The sequence below is a fragment of the Canis lupus genome, chromosome 26 (assembly GCF_048164855.1).
Source record: "Canis lupus baileyi chromosome 26, mCanLup2.hap1, whole genome shotgun sequence".
In the NCBI taxonomy this organism is placed as follows: Eukaryota; Metazoa; Chordata; class Mammalia; order Carnivora; family Canidae; genus Canis; species Canis lupus.
In genome coordinates, this window is record NC_132863.1 from 8,637,433 (window position 1) to 8,651,921 (window position 14,489).

Sequence of the window (14,489 nt, forward strand, 5' to 3'; positions counted from 1 at the left end):
ACTGTCTGGTCACAGTTATTCTTGACATTGTCTGGGTAAAATTTTTTATTGATTGATTTTTCTCATAGGAATAACTATGCTAGGGATGAATATTTGAAAGAATATATGAAGTTGATTATTTTCTGACTTGTAAGTTATTTTATTAAAATTTCTAGACATTAAAGATTATTTTTCTTTTTATGATTTGGAGGTTTCCCTGAAAAAAAAAAAATCCCATGCAAGTTTCTTTGCAATTCCATTGTTCTCTTGTATGAACCTATGTCTTCTTTTTGCATTTTTAGCTCCTGTAGAAGAAAAGCTTGGATAACGTCCTAGCATGAATATGGTACAGATAACCTTGTATGCTCAATATTGCTCCTCCAACTGAAGCTTAAACAATATGCTCTACAGACACCTGATGGACTTCTCTCCCTCCTTACAACTTTAATTTCTCCTGAGCCTTAGAATTGAGCACAGATTGAACCAAAACTAGGGTTCCACAAAAATCAGTGCGTGAAGATGAGTGATACTTTCATGGATAATCAGTAACATTATAGAACTTGAAAGGAGAAAACCTGGTTTTCTCTCCTGAACATCCTAAACTTTCAATATTTAAGTTCGGTATAAGAGCCACTTAGCAATTTTTGCCCTGTTCTCATTCAGTCATACTAGACGCATTCTTTAATTCTTTTGAAAATTCCATCCATTTAATGATGCATTATCCAGAGATAATGACCATTGAAGGTACTAGTCTTTCATGATCTAGAGAAAGGTAACATTTTTAATAATTTCAAATTGGAACATTCATCAGATACCCAGTCTTTCTAAGCTTTGAAACAATGTTGATCACCTCAGATCTATGGATGAAATAATCTATTCTGGTAAGAATCATGGATTAGAAATGTTAGCCAACCTGTTTGGATTTTCCCTAAGGCCACTAAGGGTAAATAAGATATTCCACAATTACCTATGTCCACCAGTTTGTCATTTCTGGTTAGTTTATCCCTAAAGATCTGTATCAAAATTAAAGAAAATACTCCTTTATTTGAAAACCCTTATTTCCATTTCCTCATGCAAGTATTATTCTTAATTCACTTTAAGAATTGCTTCTTCATTCCAGGCTGTTGTGAAGTCCTGACCTTGACAGACATGGTCAGGGGATGCCTATAGCATGTATGGCTACATCTCTTAGTAAACTCCACTTCAGCTCTATGCACTTAGCTTTCAGAGACAATGTGGTATTAGCACAAGGTCCCCTCACAGCAGAGGCTAGTGTCACCTTCTGGAGATGAATATAAACATTTCTTGACTCTTGACTTTATTCATAATTTGTACTTGCTCACACTGGGTACCTTTATTCTCTGCTTCTTATAACATGGCTCATTTTTGAACATGTAACTGATCTTCACCATCTGCCCCAGACCCCTGTTTTCAAACTGCTGGGGCATAGGAGGTCCTTGATACATAATAGCTCTAATTAGAACTATCAGGATGGCATGTGTGGTAGAAAAAAGGAGGGAATAGAAATATGTACTATGTTGGGAACAGAGAAAGGGAAATCAGTAATTGTGTTAATAAAAACCCAGGGTTGCCTGTATTTTAGAAGCAAACCTTGGATATTTGGCTCTAGGAGATCAGACGACAGTCCTTAGATCTGACCTTGTCCTAGTCAGAGCATACACTGAATTCAACCATCTGGTACATAATTAGGGTATTTAGGGGAAATGTTGATGACTCCCTGTAGAATTGGTCCATTCTGTGCCCTCTGCGGTACCGACATTGATCTGAGTGGATATTAATACCACTTCCTATTAATTTCCTTAATTTGTCCCTTTTGAAGGAGACAGCCTGAGTAGGAAGAGAAGATTCTAATCTGAATATTCAAAATGTAGCCTGTGTTCTGTCTGCTTCTTTTGGCTAAGCACCTAACTATAGTGTTTCCCCAACAATGGAAAAATACCATGTTTGTTGACAGAAGACATTATTTCATTAAAAGCTACCAGAAAAATGTTTTTTGTATCTTATTTTAAAAGATGAGATTTCATATGTATAGAAATATAATCCAAGTTACTATGTACTTTTCCTTGACCTTTTATTTCTAAATAGGACCACTCCACAAGGCATTTAAAGTTCCTTGAAATGTCCTGCATATTTATCCAGCTCAGCTATACAATACGCATCCAGACTTCCATGTTTCTTTACCTCCTTGTATGATGTATAACCAACTTCCCTTCCAAGTCTAAGCATTTCTTTGCCACATGTAGAGAAATTGTGACTGATTCCAAAATAAATAGTTCCACAGAAATTTAAAAGCTCCCTTAAATAATAGGATATAATATGGTGCAGGATACATTTACTTATCTAGCATAAAACTCAAGATATTAAAAATATGGCTACTTTCAAATAAAAACTAAGTCTAGGAGACATTTTTGTTAATTCTCCTACCTCTCCAACATAAACATAATTTCAGGAGAATGTCATGAACCTTTCACATTGTATCCTGAGAATTCTATATTTCTCATGAGGTTGACTTCAAAAACTAGTTTTCTAAAAATTGCATTGTAGCAGTGATTTGATAGAAACATCTACTGTCTTAATTTGTGTCTCTGTTCATCCAGCTATAGATAAAGGCAAAATGTCTTCAGATCCCTAACTTATTTTTCAATTATTCAATTCTTCAGTTGTACATTTCTCTATGCTCATTAATATTTAGTTATTCTGAAATCTGTGAGATTGAAGTAAACTGTACCTATGGGTGGCAAGGACTCTGGCAATATTTCTAGTCCCCAGCATGCTACTAAATAGGGGAGAGAGAGGTATCCATCTTCTCAGCACAGGATTTAGTTAAACTTCACTGTCTGATCCTGTGATTGGGGCAGTGGCTCTTTTTCCTTTTTTTTTTTTTTTTAAGATTTTATTTATTTTTTTAGAGAGAGAGTGAGCGAGCAAGCAAGAGCAAGGGAAGAGGCAGAGGGAGAAGCAAGCTCCTGGCTGATCAGGGAATCCGATGCGGGGCTCTATCCCAGGGTCCTGGGATCACGACCTGATTTAGGTGAATGACATAACCTTTAGGTGAGCGGCATAAACATTTTAATAGCCAGTTCCTCCCAGATAAATGGTCCCTATTTCATTCATGTACCCGCTTACCCAAATTATCAAAGGCAGGGGTTTTTTTCTTTAAAGGATCAATGAGCCTGAGCTTCAAGCAACTTTCTTAGGGATTGATTTCACAATTCTAAAATTCTTAGAGAGAACTTTCCAGTCTTAAAATATCTATGTAGTAACCAGACCATCAGTTTCAGTCTTATCCCACTTTGAATGTTGACTTATAAAAAGAGAAAGCTAAATTGGCTAACTTTAGAATGTAATCCATCTGGAGTGGAAAAACCAAATCTATGTTCAAAATTTGATGGAGTTGAGAAAAACTAAAGGTCTTAGAAATTCCAGAGACTTTGTAGAGGTTGTTTTGTATTCCCAGGACCTGGCCTTGTGCATAGCACATGGTGGGTGCTTAGTAAAAGATATCAATGTTTGATTGTCTGTCTGAAGGGTGCCTATAAGAAAAGGCACTTAGAAAGTTAAAATTAAGTCTCTGTTGCCTAGTTAGTAATATACCTGGATGGTTTTGGCTGTAGCTCTTCTCACTAAAAGTCATGATATTTAGATAGTCATGTGTATATTCAGAGTTTTTCTTACTCAGTGCCCCCATCACAATTTTTTAATTTAAATGTTTATTTTAATTCCAGTTAGTTAACATTCAGCATTGTATTCATTTCACATGTACAATATAGTAATTCAACAGTTCCATACATCACTCATGCTCATCATGACAAGTGCACTCCTTTAATCCCCATCACCTAGTTTATCCATCCCCCCACACACCACCCCTCTGTTAACCCACTAGATTGTTCTCTGTAATTAGGTATCTGTTTCTTGCTTTGTCTGTCTCTCTCGCATTTTTCCCTTTGTTTATTTATTTCGTTTCTTAAATTCCACACAGGAGTGAAATCATGGTACTTGTCTTTCTCTGACTGGCTTATTTCACTTAGCATAATACTTTCTAGCTCCATCCATGTCATTGCAAAATGCAAGATTTTGTTCTTTTTATAGCTAATATTCCTTGTATACATATGCCACATCTTCTTTATCCATTCATCAGTTGTTGGACACTTGGCCTGCCTCCATAGCTTGGCTGTTGTAAATAATGATGCTATAAACCCCTATCACATTTTTCTAATCCTGCTGGAATTATCAGTTTACTTGTCAGTCTGCCTCTAACCAGAAGTCCCACAGGGCAGGACACTGTTGGGTTCCTGCTGTATAGATGGAATTTGCTAAATACTATGCCCATTTCCATAGACTTGAGACTGAAGTGCAGAGAGGGTGAGTGGGTGACTGTTAGGCTGAAACCTAGTCCTAATGCTGGAATTTGATTCTGGGTCTTCTCTTTCTGCTCTCCAATTCTTTGAAGTAAATACCTGTGGGATCTCAAATGATAGTTCCAGGGATGCCCATAATGGTAGAATTTCAATATCGAATACTTATGCTTGATGCTATTATCCACACCTTTTTAAGAACACATAATACACGTGATAATACACTGAGCCTAGTGAATTTTATTACCTTTCTTCCTTTTCCTCATGCTAGCCTCTTAGGATAGAGAGAGCTCCTCATCAAATGAGCTGTGTTACTGGCCTTTGGGTAGGAAGGATAAGGTTCCTCCTATGGTAGGGTGCATGGGTCTTTATTTCTCAACTAGTATTATCAGTTGCTTATTATTTATTCAGCTCCCTGGAGCAGCATTCCCTTCTGCTCAGGGGGTTTTCCCACAGCTGCCAACTTCAAACTCCAAATGCAGCAAGTGGATTTCCCAAATGATTGTGGCAGATTTGGAGAAGAAATTATGTTCCTACTTAAAAATATAGTTATTAAGCATGGCATAGAAGATTTCAGGGCTTTTGGTTGCAGAGCAAGAACTTCATGGCTAAACCATGGCCTTTGTAGGTCAGAGACATTTCTTAGCAGTAAATATGCTCTTTGAAAACAAATAAAACACAATTATTTCTCTTCCTTTTCACCCTTCAAATAGATAAATATATTCCATGTTTTAGGAAATGTCCACCTTTACAGCAATTTGGAAATATACTGTCAGTGAATTGAAAGGTCTTTGGCAGTGCACATATTGAGAAACTCTTTTTTAAAGAATTGCCACTGTGGTTTTTGACGTCAGGGACAGCGAAAGAGGTGGACAGTTGTGATAAAATTAATGGTTCTTATTTTGGGTGACCAGCCACACAGAAAAATTAGATGCTCTAAAAGGCTTTGGTAACTTTATATCATGCCAAAATATTTACAGTGTCAGCTAGATGAAAGTAGTAATCTGAGACAAATTACACATCTCTGTGTCATCCAGAAATCCAAGCTTTTGCTGATACACAGCTAGGTTGGATCTCCCACATTATAACAAGTTTTAAGGATCCAGGACCACATATTGCCCAGTGTTTTCTTTTGAGTCACATAAGTGAGTTTTACTGTGTAATCATGGAGTTTCCATCATTTTTAAATTCTCTATATGTTCATGAGCTGACTTTATCTCAGATGGATGAAGTTATTTAAAAAATTTCATGATGGCAGTAGAACAAGTCAGTGGAGGTGGGCCAGCAGGCATCATGGTGCACAGGTTAGCCTGAGTTCAAATCCTAGCTCTGCCACCTACCTCTTTTATATTATCTTGACTCTCAGCCTGGGGCCCCTCATCTGATAGAGTTCAGTAACGGTTAAGACCACATAGGGAGATCATAAGGATTAAATGAAATGATGCGTATAAGCTGTTTAGCAGTTCTTGGTGTATATAGTAAGTAGTCAATAAATGCTAAGTATAATTATGATAAATATTTTATTACTGCTATTGCTTTAAAACCATATTTTCTTGTGTTTTCTAAAGCCCCAGGTTAATGCAAATGATAAGGATTGTTCAGAGATTTCCACCTATTTATACTTAAGAGAACTCATTTTGAAGATTTATTTTTTTTCATAATGCTTCTTTCTCAAACCCCTCTGGCTTTCCACCATCCAGACCATATATATTTGTCAGAACCAGGTTGATTACTAATCAAATGAAGCCTAAAGAAAATACTTGGTATTTATTTTAATCGTGGTTTAAAGAGCTTTCTGTAGTACACTGGCTTATAGAAATGCCTATAAGTTAAAAATGAAGTAAATTTGAATAAAATCTCCAGCTTTTGGAGCTTTATGTACAGCAATCTGATAGTCTGTGAAGAAAAAAGAAGTTTGTCAGATGATCAAGACTTTTCAGAAAGGAATCTGGTTTACACAGATTTTTTTTTAAAGTCAGGATATGTAATCTGTCTCTTTTTTTCACTTGTTCTTTATAAATTGGAAGGAACTTCAAAGCCAAACAACATTTTGAAGTGCTTTTGCCCTAATTTCTTGGAATGGTATACCTAAAAAAATGGTCTTTTGTGATGAGAGAGACTTAGCATTTCTCTTTCAAAGGAAGCCATCATTTTTCCAAATAAACTTTACTAGTTTGATGCTCTCTTCTCTGCTTGAAACACATTTTCTCCCGCCTGCCCAAGCATGGTATTTGCTGAGGAGTGATCTTGGTTTCTCTTTGTTCTCCCTATCTGATGTGCCTTTGATAGCGGATGGTTTCTCGCTCTTTGGGAGCAAATCCAGACGACCTGAAGGACCCAATTAAAATTAGTATTCCACGCTATGTGCTGTGCGGGCAAGGGAAGGACGAGCACTTCGAGTTTGAGGTCAAGGTAAGTGCCGCTTCTTTACTCTGCCAGAGGAATGGGAGGCTTTAGGCTCCCAGGACTTTCTTTTTTTATAAAAGGACATGAAGCTACATGTGAACATCTTATTTTGGATCATATTGGTCATGCTCTCCTTTAAACCAGTATGTGCAAGACTAGACTGTAGCATGTAGGGAGAAGTTATCAGAAGATGGTGGCTGGGGAGTTAGTTAGGCAGACATGGAAGAGTGTTCTTGTCACTGACCAGTCCTACGGGTAGGGTGACCAACCCTTCCAGGTTATCCAGGATTTTTTGCTTTCAGCATTGGAAGTCCCACACCCTGGGAAACCATTCGGTGCCAGGCAAACTAGGACAGCTACCATGGACAGTTAGCCTATCCCTGGGCTTAAGCTCGATTATCTTATCTATAGAAATGAGAACAATAATGTTTATGTTATAAGGATATCAGTGCACATAAGGTGTTAAGTCTGGTATCTGGTGTATAATAGTAAGTTATAGCTATTGCTTTTATTACTACTGCTGTTTTTATTGTTGTTTCTATTGTTATTTAGGAAGCTTTCCTAATCCATTTTAGGCATTATTTGATTTATATGACTTTTCAGGAAGAGATGTGCCTACTTCCTTACATCATACTTTCCGAAATAATGACTTCATCTTATTCCTAATTTAGTTCCATTGACTCATAACATTTCATTAAATATTTCTGGATGCTTTCCCTCTTCAAGAAATTAATGATGAATCACACTTCTTCATTTTCAAGCATAGGCAAGATTATTGATGTAATGACATCCACTAGGGTTACCAGTCTAAGGCTGCGAAAGGGTGTTCTTGGAGGTGAACATCAAACTGGGAATCTGGATGCTGAGGTCTTTAGGCTCTGATTCTGCTGCACTTTGTTGAGTGACTCCGAGTCTTTATCTTCTCTGAGCCTCAGTTTTCTCATTGGTGGAATGGGGAAATTGGATCACACCAATGGTTTCCAAATTTCTTCTCAGCAGAGACATTTCTTGGGCAGTTATTTAGAGGAAGGGCACTGCAGAAAACAGATCATTGTGGGGCTACCGGTGAGGAAGGAGGGCAGAGGGAGCCTGAAACCAGCCCTCCCCATCCTCCACCCTAGACCATACCCTTTGGCCCTTGAAGGCATGCATGTTTTTTTCAGTCTTCCAGGAGAAACAAGGCAAATGAGTTTTATAGTTAAGCTTTCAGATTCTTATTTCTATATACCATTTTCCTTTTTATTTTTTAAACCTAGGCATTAATTTATATATTTGAGGTTTCTATTGAGAGTACATGATGTCTGGGTGGTAGTAGTCTTTTGAACTTTACAGGCCAGATTTTGTGGTTTCATGTTAAAATTTTATGCCATCATGTCCATGAGCTGGTACTTCTCACTGTTCCTGGCTTAATGCCTAATTCCCACTCAATTTCTTTTCTCAGTCATTTGAAGTGTGTGTGTGTGTGTGTGTGTGTGTGTGTGTGTGTGTAGAGCTCCCTTCGTAATTCGTATTTCTGAAAGTATATGTATTGACCCCATATTTTTTGACCCCATATTTTTAATTAGAGGGTGAAGACTGGCTTTTACCAGCTCAGAATTTGAATTCACCTAAAGAGAGAACTCACAGCACTGGAAGACATGCAGTGATTTTTGTTGATGCATATATATATATATATTTTTTTTTAATTTTTTAAAGATTTGAGAAAGAGATTGTGCATAGGGATGGGCAGAGGGAGAAAAAGAGAATCTCAATCAGACTCCCCGCTGAGTGTGGAACCCATCACAGGGCGGGATCTCACAACCCTAAGATCATGACCTGAACTGAAAACAGGAGTTGGCCATTTAACAGACTGAGCCATGCTGGTACCCCAAGATGTATTTTATTTTAATAGATAAATATGTTAATAAAATATAACTATTAAGTCAATTTCCTCAATTTCAAGTATCCTCAACAATTAAGAGGATACTTAATTGTTATAGTATGATCTTACATGTGGAACCTTAAAAACAAACCAGGCTCAGAGATACAGACAATAGATTGGTAGTTGCCAGAGCCAGGGTAAGGGTAGGTGAAATGGATGCAGGTGGTCAAAAGTTTTAAAGTAAGTATGGGGATCTCATGTACAGCATCATGATTATAGTTAATAATGCTGTATTCCATATTTGAAAGTTGCTAAGAGAGTAAATTTTAATTCTCATCATAAGAAAAAAATATAACCATTCATATGTGGTAACAGATGTTCACAAGACTTATGTGATTGTTTTGCAATATATACAAATACCAAATCATTATACTATATATCTGAAACTCATATGATGTTGTATGTCAATTATACTTCAGTAATTCAAAAAAAGAAAAGAATTAAACAAAAACTGAGTTGATTTATTAATTTTTTTTAATTTTTTTATTTATTTATGATAGTCACAGAGAGAGAGAGAGGCAGAGACACAGGCAGAGGGAGAAGCAGGCTCCATGCACCGGGAGCCCGATGTGGGATTTGATCCCGGGTCTCCAGGATCGCGCCCTGGGCCAAAGACAGGCGCCAAACCACTGCGCCACCCAGGAATCCCAACTGAGTTGATTTAAATAAAAATTGCAAGCAAATAGTAGTCCAGGCCATATCAGATCTGGCCAAGACTGTGCAGATGCTACTGTGAAGGCAAGTTAGAGAACCCAGATACAGAAAACCATGTGGGACATTTCAGAATCTCTGCTTTCACCTCAGAATATATAAAATCCAAATCCAAAGAGTTCAGCTTTCTTTGAACATATCAAAACGAAGTTCTGAAAGTATATCATTGTTTTGCTTCTTTTTTGTACTTATCCCAGGTGCTGTAATCAGCACCAGAAATGACCTGTTTGCATTTGCCTGGAGAATCCCTAATTCTCTGTGTAGGGAGGGACACCAAATGCATTCGCAGGTAGGTGTGCTGAGGATCTTATATTTTCCTGGGGATACTCGGTCACAGAAGTCTCAGGGCCTCAGTACTAGAAACCAACATGACCTGAATATACATACTGTCCTTCTTTTGAACAAAACAAAAATGGCCACACTGCAGTAAAGGCATAGCTCTAGGGGTGGTGCTGAGTGTGCCAATGTCCTGTCCAGGCTTGGCCAGGTAATCTCTACAAGAAATTAACTGTAAAGTAAGGACAAATTGACCAAACCCGCCTGGCTGGATTGGTATGAGCATTATATAAACTTTGGTGTGTGAAGTGCTTAGAACTCTGCCACTTCCTAAGTGCTGGATAAGTATTTGTTTTTAAAAAACAGGTAAATTTTAGGGGATCCCTGGGTGACTCAGCGGTTTGGCACCTGCCTTTGGCCCAGGGCACCATCCTGGAAACCTGGGATCGAGTCCCATGTCAGGCTCCCTGCATGGAGCCTGCTTCTCCCTCCTCCTGTGTCTCTGCCTCTTTCTCTCTCTCCCTCTCTCTCTCTATCTCTCTCTCTCTCATAAATAAATAAATAAATCTTAAAAAAAATGTAAAATTTTTTTAAAGATTTTATTTGAGTGGGCAGAGAGGAGAGAGACAAGGAGACTCCGTGTTCAGCGAGGAGTTGGGTGCAGGGCTTGATCCCATAACGCTAAGATCATGACCTGAGCCAAAATCAGGAGTCAGATGCTCAACCGACTACCAGCCAGACGCTCCATAGAAGATAAGTTTTTAAAAGGCATAGGGAATGAGTGAGATTTTACCCTTGTAATCCTCTTAATGACTTTTGATGTACAGTTGTGTCTTTGCGAATTTTAGATTTTTTTTTTATTTCGATTGCTCATTCTCCCTCAACATTCTTGAATTTTAACATTAAGTATGGGACCACCCGGGTGGCCCAGTTGATTAAGTGACCGACTCTCAATTTTAGCTCAGGGCATGATCTCAGGGTCATGAGATTGAGCCCCAGGTAAGGCTCCATGTTTAGCTTGGAATCTACTTGGGACTCTCCCTTTCCCTCTGCCCCTCACCCTCCCTGCATACATGCACTCTCTCTCTCAAATGAATAAATAAATCTTTAAAAAAATTAAGCATTCATCAACTGACTATTGGATGCAATGGCAATGTTTTCTAGAACAAACAGTCATGCTTATGATAATAGTTTGGCTATTAAAGTCTTGTCTTGGTGAAGCAGTGGATTTAAGGTAGCTAAGATTAAAAGTATCACTTTTTTTAAAAGTCTGTTTAGTTTTACACTTTCTTTGAAGGAGATCTGATGTGTATAAATATTTTATACTATTACACTTTATACTTCAGAAAAATCTTTGTGGTTTTAAACAAAAATCAATTTCTTTTTTCTACTCTTCTTCCATGATGGTCTTAAAGGTCTTCTTAGGGTCCTGAACACATAGCAATGTTCTGTGACTAGCAGGGGAGGGTGTTAACACCTGGGATTAGATCCCTGTTGACTGTGAAGTTGGTGGTGGTTGCTGCCAGTTCATTTAAGGTGCCAAGCTGACCCACGAGGGCCCCCTGGATGCAAGTCTACATGAGCTGAGTTTGCAGGCCCATGTAGAGTGAGTGAGACTGGGAAGAAGCACTCACTGGTGTGGCTGCCCAGAATTCTCTCCACTTGTCCCCCTCCATTCCCATTCCGTGTTTCCTTCCCTTTTCTGCCTGTCTTTCCTGAGAGAGAATTTATTAGTTATTTAAGTCATGCCTTCTCCCTGTAATCTCTAATCAGGTAGCTCTGGTTGGGTTGTTCACTGATGAGTAAATAGTCATGAGCCCGGTTAAGGTACTATTTGAGTTCAGGTACAGGGAGTGGAATTTGGGGGGAGGAAGAGAGACAACAGTGGTTCTTCAGCACTCATCTTCTGATCCCTGCTCAGTCCCAAGGAGGTTTACATCACTGGACTTTAAAATTAGAAAAAATAATGTTTTTCATTAACTAAAATGTGATATTTAATTCAAAAGGACTTTTTTTCAGTATCTTTATTCAGGGATTAAAAACAACTTCTTTTATGAAGTAACTTTGAAACTAGATATGTAAGATTTTGTTTTTTAGTGACAGTTTTCAGTCAACTTTGTTAAGGCATAATTTACATACAGTGAAATGCACACATTTTAAGTGTACTTTGATGAGTCTTGACATGTATGTAACCCATGTAACCAGCACCCCTATCAAGACTTAGAACTTTTCTATCTTTCCAGAAAGTTTCTGGTGCCCCTTTACAGACAGTGTGCCTGCCCGCCTCCACACAAGCTCTGAGCTGCTTTCTCTAATATAGATTAGTTGCATCTGTTCTAGCATGCCGTGTAAATAGGACCAGGCAGCATTTACTCCTTTGTGTCTGGCTGCTTCCATGTAGCATGCTGTTCTGAAGATTCATCCACGTAGTTGAATGTAACAGTAATTTACTTCTTTTTATTGCTAAATAGCATCCCATTGTATGGATATATTATAATTTTGGGATAGTATTTGTCTTAATGTCCTTATAGGGCAATACAGAAAGTTGTCATCTCCATGATGCACTCCCTCCATCCCCACTCCCCTCTTACTTCACTGATTCACTGATCCTTGAAGGATATTTGCCTGGGAACCCTGGGTGGTGAGGGCATCAGTCCCCATGGTCCTTGCAATGATATCATCCAGCAGGTTGCAGTAGCACATCCTTCTGGGACTGTGTCCACATTCTCTATAAGAGGTGTATGTTCTGTGTCAACTGATGTCAGAAGCTGGCAGAGGGCAGCCCGGGTGGTTCAGCGGTTTAGCGCCGCCTTCAGCCCAGGGCCTGATCTTGGAGACCCGGGATTGAGTTCCACGTCGGGCTCCCTGCATGGAGCCTGCTTCTCCCTCTGCCTGTGTCTCTGCCTCTCTCTCTCTCTGTCTCTCTTTCTCTCTCTCTCGTCTCTCATAAATAAATAAAATCTTAAAAAAAAAAAAAAGCTGGCAGAGAAGCTGAGGGGTTGCCAGTCTGACTACTCTCTGAGAAGAGCATATTCTATGCTAAGTATGATTCAATGTCACTGGCTAGTGGGCAGAATGTACCTGTATGATCCATGCTTGCACCAGACCGCAGCCATCAGAGGTTATACCACTAACTGGACTACAACAGTCATCTTAACTCTAGTGCTTCAAATGCTTGTCTGTGATTAACACAAGAAATCAATTACAACTGTGTTATAGTTGCCATTTTCAGTTAGGATCAGAGTGGAAAGAATTTAATTTTTAAATTACATTTCAGCAGGATACAAAACACTAGCCTGGGAGATCTGTGGTTAACAGAGGCTGGCATATTCTCATGTTCCAGAAATAAGCTGATGTTTCCAGCATTGTCTTAAATTCTCTGCCCTTTAACTTCCGTATTAATGTGATAGTGTAAAGAAATAAGCCAACACTGGTATATTTTTAAAAATATTTTGTTTCCTGAGAGTTTTCATTCCTTTTCTTCTTTTAAAGATTTTATGTATTCATTTGAGAGAGGGAGCATGAGGTAGGGGTAGCAGGGGCAGAGGGAGAAAGAAGCAGGCTCCCCCCTCTCCTCCTTCCCCAGCAGGGAGCCCAACAATGTGGGGCTCTATCCCAGGACCCCGAAATCATGACCTGAGCCCAAGGCAGACCCTTAACTGAGTAAGCCACCCAGGCACCACTGTTTCCTGAGAATTTTTATTCCTGTGAAAACTGTAGGTGATCTTCACAGGAGATTGTCTTCCTGTCCCTTCCTAGAGTGGTGACTTCTGCAGTAGAGCCCCTTCCTCCCACCCATTCTCTATCCTGTCACCTGGTTGTCTCCTCCCTTCACAGCAGATGTCACAGCCCACAGTCAGGTAGTTTTCTTTCAGTCACTGTCATGTTTATAGCTGGCCTTCTCCGGAGATGTACACTCCTGGGCCCTCATCACTGAGTTCCCAAGCCTTCCCACAGGCCCTGACTGGTAATGGTCACAGGGAGAGGTCACTCAACAATATCAGCCACACAAGTCTGCCATCAGGTGTCCTCACTGGTCAGAGCCCGGGTAGAGCTTCAGGATTTTGTGACTGTGTGCCATTTGTAAACAGCCCCCCACAGGCTCCCCACGCTCTGACTGCTGTTGGATTCAGCCATTGATCAGCCTCACCCACTGGTTTCCTCATGAGGTGGCTGCCTTTCTAGTGGTCCAGTGCAAGGACAGGCAAATCCAGGTCCTGGACTGAGTGCAAGAAGGCCGCTGCCTCCCGCCTGCCTCCCCCTGCCAGCACCCACAGAAGAGTTGTTTTGTCTTGTTCTGCACAGATAGGTAGCCCTCTGACCACTCTCCACCCCCTGGATATTATTCTAGGCTACTGGGCATTCCAGCCCCCTGCTCATGCTTAGGAAGCACCTGTTGTAGAGTCTTCTCTAAGGAGCCTCTGGTACCCTAGTCATACCCACTCACTCCCCACTCCCCAGGCTGGGTGGCAGGAGGTCAGCCCCTTTGTGCTGAATCACTTTGGTCCACTTGCAGACTACATGCTTTACTTCAAACACACGTCGTCCGAAACACAGTGATTCCTCATTTCTAGCCCTCAGATTTTGGTTGAAGGGACCACAGGAACAGTCACCTCTTCTTGCCCCCCATCCCCACCCCCATGTGCCTCATTGTGCCCTGACTCCTGGTCAGCGGCCTGAGGAGGAGAGGAGAGGCAGAGGAAACCAGGGAGGACTGATAGCGGGGCGGTGTAGGCTTGAGGAAGCCGTCCAGCATAGCTTGTAGGCCACCTGCGCCGAACTCCTGAGCACTCTGCTCACTGGTCCAATTTCTTCTCTGT

The 14,489-nt window shown here is 39.9% G+C and overlaps 1 protein-coding gene across 19 annotated transcripts in view; it reads left to right on the forward strand.

Moving 5' to 3' along the window:
• KIF16B (kinesin family member 16B) overlaps nucleotides 1–14,489 on the forward strand; it is a 315,045-nt gene that overhangs the window by 217,975 nt on the left and 82,581 nt on the right. For 16 of the 19 annotated variants that reach the window (XR_012018181.1, XR_012018183.1, XR_012018182.1 and 13 more), the window contains one exon: nucleotides 6,645–6,767. The exons of 2 other annotated variants lie outside the window; for them this stretch is intronic. Coding sequence is in view for 6 of the 17 variants with exons in the window: in XM_072800003.1 (XP_072656104.1) it covers nucleotides 6,645–6,767 (123 nt within the window). In the remaining 11 variants the exon portion in view is untranslated. Of the gene's footprint in view, nucleotides 1–281; nucleotides 2,180–6,644; nucleotides 6,768–14,489 lie in introns of those variants that run through there. One more of the 19 variants, XM_072800011.1, reaches the window with a different exon arrangement.